Source organism: Copidosoma floridanum, unplaced genomic scaffold, assembly GCF_036245765.1.
Source record: "Copidosoma floridanum isolate Cflo_tuat_1 unplaced genomic scaffold, Cflo_Japanese_pri ptg000035l, whole genome shotgun sequence".
Classification (NCBI taxonomy): Eukaryota; Metazoa; Arthropoda; class Insecta; order Hymenoptera; family Encyrtidae; genus Copidosoma; species Copidosoma floridanum.
Window position 1 is genome coordinate 3,436,605 of NW_028321912.1, and position 9,822 is coordinate 3,446,426.

Below are 9,822 nucleotides of genomic sequence, written 5' to 3' on the forward strand. Positions count from 1 at the left end.
ATGTAAATTGTTAATAACAATCGACTCCGGACTTTTTCGGGCTCGCACCCAACAGCATCGTGTTCAGGAGGTAAAAATACGTAGAAAAAACTATGGTGCAGTCGTGGACATATAAAAGGCTACGGATACCTATACCTGGCCGCCCCAGTATACAGCTGCGTGCCGGGCTGGCGAGAGAGAAGGGACGGCAGCAGTGGCATGGGCAGCACAGCTGATGGACAAACTTACACTCGAACTCGACAATACTTTGTTGTTTTTAAAGTTCATTTTCGTTTATGGCAACGGATATTGGGTGTACTGTGTTAAAAATATATCACTGTTGTATAAGTACATAAAAAATTAACGAGTTACCATTAAAATAGAACGTGTATAATTAAATAGTGGTTGTAAAAATTGTGTTTAACCTCCAAAAATCAGCATAAGTACATTAGTCTCATGGGACCAAAAAATCAGTTGACTATTGAAACACATATTTATTGATTGTCATGAAGCAGAACCTAGTATTTTTGCTACCTTCAAGTACTTAAAGGTAATACTGAATTTAGAGAAAATTAAAAAAACAAAGTTTTCGATGAGTTGTTTAAGTAAAGGTTGGTACTTAGCTCTCCTCGAGTCCTTAGTTAACCGAGTGAGTAGGTACATATGAGATGTAACCTACTTTACTTATTATAATTGTTCGCAACAACAAAACGAGAGCATGTTTTGGTTTCTATGTATACATTTATAATATATACTCTCAAAAACTAGTGATCCTATCAAGGAAAGTCATCGAAATGTCCCTTCATGTTGATCAAAAATGAAGCGCGCAAATTTTAAAGCTACCAATTACGAGTTTTAAATGTGTCCAACATACACGCCCTAAAAATATACAATTATTAATTTAAAATATATTACGATAAATAAAAAATTTAGTTAACAAAGTAAATAAACGTAATATTGATTAATAAGTTTGAAAATATTTTATATCTTAACAAAAATGTAGAAAATCTATGTATGAGCTTAAAACATACAAAATAACAATCAAAAAATTACACTATATCATGATTTTTTTAAGTACGTGATTAATATAATTGCACATTATTTGTTTGACTACATGAGAACATTACAAACTGGATATCTGAGTAATAAAAATAGATAGAAATAATTAACTATTCATAATGTAGATACATTTATTTAATTGTTGTGTAAAACTAAAAAAAAAGAAAATTTTAGAAAATTTTTTAAAATCTCCAAAAATCGTGGTTAATTGAACCAAATTAATAATGATATTACAGTACTAAAACATGTGAAAAATTAAAAAAAAAAGTTTAAAAAAGAGATCTTAGTAAAGATGATTAAAATTTCTTTACTGTTACTGAATTAATTAAGTAAGAGTATCAACCAACGAACGGACAAAAACTTTTTTTCCTACATTAATAAACCAAAAAATCATTTACGCCTGTTGTACTATTTGTAAAAATTCACGAATTTTTTTTTTTCTCGACAGATGGAATTCATAGGGATATGTTCCATTTGTAACAAACAAATGCATTATTTGGACGATATCGTAAACATTTACGAGCGGCAAATCAACACTTTCGTAACAAAAAGTAAAGTACGAGAGGACAACAAATGGACCCAATGGGAAGGGAACACGGTCGTAAAGCTTCACAGTTACTGCAGAAAAAGGTACTCGTCACTTAAAGCAACTCCACCAGGAAAACGGAAAAGAGTAGATTTCGATGCATCCGACGATGAATCCATCAGTACTCAGTTTGGCTACAGTACTGGCTCAGGACCAAGTGAAGACGGGCAAGAAAGTTTGTTCGATTTTCAAAATAATTGTTTCATTTGCGCGTTACCGCTGAATAAAAATAAAAATATCGTGCGAAGAGTACGCGAAGAAAAGTCTCTGCGACGCTACACAAATATTCGCAGAGCCAGCGACAACGAAAGCGACAAACAATTGGTACAGCGGCTCGATCGGCGGTCCAACACTGGATACGTCGATTGCCATTACCACGAAAAATGCCGAAAAAAGTTTTTCTACGAACCAAAAGCACCGAGTGCACCGGTACTACACCCAGTTCGACCGGTTGTTACAAAAATCGAGGTGGTATTCGAAAAAGTGTGCAGTTACATCGAAACAACTGAAAAATTAATATACGACATCCGTGAAATAGACAACATTACGAAAGCCGAAGTAAGCAGAGAAGAAATTTTTGAACTGTTGGAAAAAAAGTATGGAACGAACGTTTTGATCAAACGAGGTGACGGCAAACAACCCGCTATTTATTACAAATCTTGCGACGTCGACGGCATTTTCAACAATTGGGTGCATAACGACGGAAAAATCAGTTTGCCAGAAAAAAAGGTCTTGCTAACCATCGCAGCAAACGTGTTAAGAACCGATGCACTTATGGTAGTGGACAGTGACAGCAGTACTCAACCATCCACCGACACTTTCCTCGAAAATTTGAACTCCGATGTACCGGAAACGATGCAAACTTTTTTGAATTCTTTGCTAATCGGAGAAAACACGAACAGTACAGTGGCCGTCAGGGACGTGATCGCGCACACCATCATGTCCATAATTCGTCCGATGCGTTTTGTATCGAGACTACAGCTGGTTGTAGGTGCTTATGTGTTGAGGAAAACGGAATCCAAACTGATAGTTGACTGTCTCAACAAATTGGGAATTTCTGCTTCCTACGAAGCAGTCAAGTCGTATGAATCGCGCAGTGTTTCGGAGTCCGACAAACAAACTGTTCATGATACCTTTTTGCAATTTGTATTTGAAAATACACATCATAACGTTCAGACACTTGATGATACTCTTGATGAGGATGAGTTTTATGCTGTTGATTGCACAGAATAAGCGGATTTACAAAAATTCATGAAAGAGCGATATTTGCCTGTTAAACTGTACTTTATTATTGAGCATTATTGCAAAACGATTTTAGCGAATGTAATAAGCCGCAAAAAAATCAATATTCACAGGTATGAACAATTTTGTTTACTTAAAAAATACTGATTTTAAAAAGTATTTCACTTTGATTTCGTATTTTATGATATTTGCTGCTAGTATTATTTTTTTACAATTACATAATTTTTAATAGTACTACAGGGTTTTTGTTATTACTTCTTGATAGTTTTTTTTGTATACCAGTTTGAAAAACAAAAAAAAAATTTTTACCATGTCATAAAATCATGTTCGACATAATGTCAGTCAAAATTTTGTTAATATATTTTTTTTACGTATGTATACTGTGCAATTTAATTAAACAATAGAACTAAAAAACAAGAGGTGGCAATGGCATACTAGTCTAAAACTTTAGCACTTTGTTAATCTTACATTGTTCTTTGTGGGCTCTAAATATCTATTTTCGGATTTTTTCAAGTTTTAAATAATTGTTTGAAAATTATCAACTTTAGGCAAAATTTGCTAGACAACCTAGTTTGTAGTTTGTTATAAATTGTTCCAAAAAAAAAAAAAAAAACCTTTTTCCAGAGCATAAACAATTAGAACAGTTTGAGAAAAAAAAATTGTTCAAACATTATTAAACCAAGAAAAGTATTATCCAACGGATCCTTTGTCTCAAACTTTTCGGTGTGTTGAAATGCTGTGTAAGTGGTTACTTAATAGATTAAAAAATGTTTGCCCTACACGCTGGTGTTTTTATTTTCTGCGTATCTATTACCGTTTACGAGATGCAAGCAAAATAAACTTTCAAACGTGTTTTTTTTATAACACTCCCTGTTTTGCGTGCTGCCTTTTTATGATCGTCTTCTACGGATCTGATTCGCCAAATCACAAAAAAACATCACCGGATATAAACATTCCAATTCAGAAGAAGCATATAAAACGTGTCCTTTCTCAAAGGAGAAAAAAAGAAAGGTCATAAATATATTTCATTGTATAAAAACTCATTTAGAAGAAAAGAGTGATATCTTCTTCGTACCACCAAAAAATAACGATGGTTTCACTTGTAATTAAAGAGCGAACATTGATATTTTGTTGTTATGTTGTTTGCAAGTTTAGCTGTTGGCATCGTAAATGTGCGAAATAGTTACTTTTCGCATGGAAAGCTCATCAAAGCTAGATCACTGTTATTTCAATTGTTCTACTAAAGTCTCTTCAAAGCAAATAGCAACTTCTTTAGATTATCTCACAGATCAATTTCTATAATCCAACATATTTCATCAACTTTACAAAATGATTAAATTTCGAACATAGCAAAAAAATGTATCCAAAAATGCTGCAGGACGCGTGTAAACATGCTGTTGAGGAATCAAAATGTCGACAAAAATATTTCTCATTCCACAGCTTTTTTGCGTCAATAGCGTTGTGAAAAAAATTTTTTTTCAACAACCCGCGAGCACTGTACTTTGGCATAGGCAACCACATCCTCACCCCTATTATACAGAGATCGGGAAACTCACCCTATTAGCAATCAAGCATTCCCTACGTATACCGAACCAGCCCCATAATACTAAAAAAAAAAAATAAAAATAAAAAATGAAAATAAATAAGGTACACCATACAGAAGCGCTCGTTAAAGAGAGAGTCTCGAACGCCTAATCGGCCGCGGCGCATCTCTATATACTCTCTTTGAGGGCTGCGCAGCGCTTTCAGGGAGAGAGGGAGCCGTGCGTGCGAAGGTGTATAGAAGCGTATATAAAACCCAACCATTCGGGATGGATGCGGCCGATATAATATGGCCGTTTAAGGTGTGCTGCTCTTCTCTCTGCTACTGAAAAAAAGAATAAAAGAAAAAAAAACCACGTCTGTTGCTTACATTTACCTTTTATTTATTTTTCTACCTCTTCAGAGAGAGAGAGGGGGGGGAATCCCAGGGCACATATATGCGCGCGCACGCGTGTGTTCTTTTCACTTTCCAGTGCGCGGAATTCGAACTCTTTTTTTTTTTTTTTTTTTTTTTCGTTACACCAGCAGAGATGCGCGCTTCGAGAGTTTTAATGAATGACCGCGGATAGTCGGCGCGGCTCTGCACGTGCATATATATACGTATGGACGCGGAATGCAATTAAGAGATCGTTCACACTCTCGCGCGCGCTTACAAGTCCGGGCGCCTCGAGGAGAGAAACGTCACCGGGTGTGCGCCCAGCGCCACGGCGTGATAAGATAATCGTAGAATATCGTCGCGGTCGGGGTGTTTTTTGCACCGATTCGTTCGCGCGCGAGGCGGAGGTTCGTTTTTTTTTTTTTTTTTTTCAATATGGTTTTGGATTATCCGCGGGACAGGGAATCCGGAGAATCCGAAGCGGTTGACACTTTTGTTTTGTTACGAGCGGTATTTTTTGCGTCGTTCCGGACTTGTGGATTTTTTTCAAACCGCGTGCCTTCAATTTTATTGCATTTACTACCGGGTGTATTGACTACAGATGATCCTGGGACCATAATTCGAATGAATTATACGGATGATGGAAAAAAAACAATGTTTACGAGTGGTAACGTAAAAAGATTCATGATCTTTGATTTGAACAGAAAAAAATAACGATTTTTTTTTAATTCTAGCCTTGTTAGACACGCTTCGTGCGATCAACGTTACGGCGACTACTTTTATGAAAAATTATAAATATAAATTATGATATTTAACTTAATAAAAATACCATATTTTTCTGTAAAAACAAATTTGTTTTTCTGCCTTTTTCATTTGGTTTCTCGTCTTTGCTGATGTACGTAACAAATTTTACTAATGAAATCCTTTTTTATAACGCCATAATTGAAAAAAAGTCCATAACAATTTAGATGAATTTTTTTCAAGAAAAACGTATGTTTCGTACAATCTTAAAAATCAGAACAACCTAATGCAATTGACTTTTTTTCGAGCTGATAATAAAATCCACTCAACCTATTTTTAACAATTACACAACGAATAAAAAGGCCTCAAACTTGACAATCAATCTCTTCAGGTGAGATAGTAGTAGCAAAAAAATTGTTGATTCCTACGAAAGATTCCAAAGCAATCCTTGTTGAGAAATAACATAAAAATTTTATCTCTTGCCAATAATCGATATTTCAGACGATGCAAATCAAAAAAGAATCGCAATGATTCAGAAGAGCAAAAAGCCTTTCTCAATAATTGTATCTATATGAAAAAAAAAATTCAAGCTCCAACGATTTCCTACCAAAATAAACAAAAGTGAAAGTGTCTCTTAAAAATATACGGTATAAAGATGTCACTGGCGGTTCCCATCACACGGACAAAGGAGCCGTAAAACGATACACATGTTAGCCTTGTCGTTACGACGTGCGAGCCGATCGAACTTTTACGGATTCCCGCGTAAACTTTTTTCTTTGCTCCTGTGTGCATACCCTCTCGTTACGTGTATGGGTGCTGATACTTTTTGATTCAATTGTATTTACGCGTACGGACGAGAAGTTACTAAAATTACATCCCTTGATATACTTGGCGTAGTATTTAGATTTATTGACAACCCGCGGCTTTAGTTGATAAAATTACAAACTTGCCGTCTACAAGAATGTTTTTACGATTTCTTACTCTTAAGTACCATAAAAACGTATAAAACAAAACCCACGCGTGTTATATAGGCATTTATACGAACGAGATTCCGAAGCTGGAAATTTCACGGACGATACTCATACTCTACATTTTCACAGTGAATATTTAACAAATTTAGTAAAATAGCAAGTTATTTGAGAAATCTCATCGGGAGATCGGTAACGATACGTTATTTTTGACTTATAAGTAATATATTACTAGACCTATAGGTGTGGTTACGAATACTGTCCTTGGAAAATTATGTAAATAAATTCAAAATCGGTTATCACTATTACTTTGAAACAGTGATTTTTTCATAACTATAGATAAAAATTACTTTTGAATGATAATGCGATGATCAGCATCGCGGATCGTGGACCTACGGAAAAAATGTTAACAGCCCATGCGAGAAATCGGAAAACCGTACCGATCCCCGCTCGTGTAATACCAAAGAGATGGAAAGTGAAAACTAATCTGTCGTATAAGCCACCGGTCGTGCCGATGCAGGAAGTTACTGCGTCTTGCGGGTCAGTTGCTTGTAAACGATCCGAGTGGATTTTACACGCACTCAATTACACTCGAACATAACTTTCGGTCTTTAACGCTTACGGAGCAATATTTTACGTCAATAACGCAAGGTGGTTATCAAAAGCTCACCCCGATTTCGTTCAAATGAAAAAAAAAAAAAAAAATGTCAAAGTCTCTGTTTACAAAACAAACGATCGGTATGAGATCGTCACGCTCTACACTCGGTATCGTATCGCAAAACTTCTATAACGATCAAGAGTTTGCCGAACCGTTTGATAGAAAAACAGTCTACGTACAACGAAAGTACCGATGAAGCCGATTTTTGAAACAATCGCCGTACCGATGTCACGTTGACACCCTATATATTACACATAAATCCAAAGACAAAAGGTACAATGATATCATAAAATCCAAAGACTATGTATATAATACACACAGGTAAGTGTATTAAAGTAAATCGCGAGCAAGGGACTGATGACACCAACCTGATTTGCCGACTCGGGGGCCGCCGAGGACGACCACCCTGATCCTGTTGACGTTGGTCATTAGTCGTTGTGTTATTACAGATATACTGTTCTATTATCTCCCTTTCCTTCCCAGCACAAACGAAGACACACTGCAGGAGCACACAGTCGATTTTTCGTGCCTCAGGGCTTTGCAACGAAACACACTCTCGCAAGTACTCCGCGAGGCAACGATCGTTCCTCCTCTGCACTTGACAATGTACAGCTTTCCCCGAAAGTATCGCTCCAAAGCGCACTTACCGATCTTTTACCCCCTTCACCCCCACAGATCGGCGCGGCAATAACTATCAGTTCCCCGCGAAAAGGCAAAAAAAAATGAAACCAGTTCAGCAAGTGTCACAAGGGCGCTTCGGCGATCAACCGATCGGCGCCCGTCATCGACACCGGGAATCGGGCTCCGGTCGCCCTCGCCCACCCACCAACGACGGCATCGGCGCGCATTTTCACCCCAACTGTACTTATATACCGTGTTCGAGTACGACAGTTTTGCGAGGGTCGATGCACGATATTGGACGTCAAACGCGACGAGAAGAAACCGATCTCCTCGGGTACGGGAGTTGGATGTACACGTGCGTCTCGGTCGAGCTCCGGCGTGCGACTGAAGCCGCGAGAAAGTGCCGAGGTCCCCCCCAGACACTGCTCGCGGATGGCAGCACCTTTCTGCAGATTATATATTGGCTCTCGGCGCCGGACACGTGCTTGTGTTGTTGTGTATATTATATAGTGGGTGGGGGGGGACTCCTCTGTGTTTCGGATTTTCGGCGCGATGGATTAATTTTTTTTTTTTTTCTTTTACAGGACGCGCGTGTAGGTGCAGGTGTCGCGTGTATATGGGACACCTGCTCCTTGAGCTGCGTATACGCAGGTTCTCGTTTCGAGATCGGTATTGTTGGCCGATGTTTTTTTTTTTTTTGCTTGCGAAGGGGAGGGGGATAGATCGGTGTACCTACAGATGCGTGACGAATCCGCGGGGTCTTTGGCTCGCGAAGGGGGTAATAATAGCGGACGTCATTAGTTGCCTTGTTAGCTTCTAATTTTACGAGGATTCTAAAATACTCGTGACGCATGTAGTCTCTTTCGCTCTCTTTGTACGTGGGTAAGAATAATGGAGCGACGATTTTTTTTTTTTTTTTTTTTTTCATATTCAGTTCGTGAAATCGGTTGGGCTCTCGGCAATAAAATCATTTGTGAATGTAGATACGTACATTGAAAGCAGTCACTCTGGGATTCAGATTGAAGTACATCGTTACGAGCAAACGAGTTGTAAAAAGATAAAATTGGGTTTTTCAATCTTTATAAGCAATTACATCTCAAATCTTCTCTGAAATAATGACGATTTTATTTTTTGTTTTTACTTCATGGCATAAAAATCATACAAACATTTAAAGTAGTTTATGCCACTCAGGTTAGATCAACCTACTTGTAAAACAGTTAATCATCGATTTTTTAAATAATTGCTGTTGTTTATCGTGAATTTATACCTCAGTCACCATCACAAAACTGACGAAAAAAATCGATAATTATAACTTGGTACTAAAGGTTGAGAACAATTTTACCGCTGTATAAATATACTTAAAAAAGAGAAAACCATTAAAAAATTGTAAAGCACGCGACATGTTAATGATCTTTCAACACATGGATCGTATAGTTATGTTTTTCGTATTACAGTCATTTTTTGAAACGATCGTAAAAAAATTTTTAAAGTTATCAACAATGACAGGTGTTTTTAACTACTTGCTCATAAGATGTAGTGTTAAAACATGTAAATTGAAAGTTGAATATCTCAAGAATTGGCATCGAAATTTAACCACGAATGTAAGGGGGTGTCAATAACTTTTACCCCAATTTTCATCGTTTTTGTAAGAAAGTTGATTTTGGCATGAATTACCTTAAATTAATACTCATCGAATCTTGCGTGGGGCTCTCTATTTCTAAAATCACGAGGAAATCATCTCGAAATTATTGAAAAATCCGTGAAATCCGACATCCCTTCAACTCCTCGAGTAATAACAAAACGCTCATAGTATAGTACAGATTTTTTTTAAAAAGTATACCGATTGCATAAATTTAATCGTACAAGCAAAGGTGGAAGTTCGGGCGTTGGAGAACTCACCATTTTCGTGTCCTGGTATCGAATGTACACAGGGGGGCAAGACGGCGTTCGCAAATTTTTACGATGACGCGAGAACGAATACATCCATTATTCAGGTCAGTTGGTCGGTCTCGTCGCGTAAGAGGTATATAGGAAACTCGAGCTCTGTCGC

General features: G+C 37.3%; 2 protein-coding genes across 2 annotated transcripts in view; one reads left to right on the top strand and one right to left on the bottom strand.

Moving 5' to 3' along the window:
* LOC106641451 (ras-related and estrogen-regulated growth inhibitor) overlaps positions 1-7,950 on the bottom strand; it is a 115,599-nt gene extending 107,649 nt beyond the window's left edge. The window contains exon 1 of the mRNA XM_014355876.2: positions 7,520-7,950. Coding sequence (XP_014211362.1) covers positions 7,520-7,580 — 61 coding nt within the window. The 5' untranslated portion in view covers positions 7,581-7,950. The remainder of the gene's footprint in view (positions 1-7,519) is intronic.
* LOC149373210 (uncharacterized) lies at positions 215-2,938 on the top strand. The gene is made up of 2 exons (XM_089597697.1): positions 215-529; positions 1,487-2,938. The coding sequence occupies exon 2, from the start codon at positions 1,487-1,489 to the stop codon at positions 2,855-2,857; it is 1,371 nt and encodes a 456-aa protein (XP_089453823.1). The 5' UTR covers positions 215-529; the 3' UTR covers positions 2,858-2,938.
* Positions 7,951-9,822: the final 1,872 nt, after the last annotated feature.

Excerpts from the sequence above, each read along its gene's own strand:
- LOC149373210 (XM_089597697.1), top strand. The coding sequence starts at position 1,487 with ATGGAATTCATAGGGATATGTTCCATTTGTAACAAACAAATGCATTAT.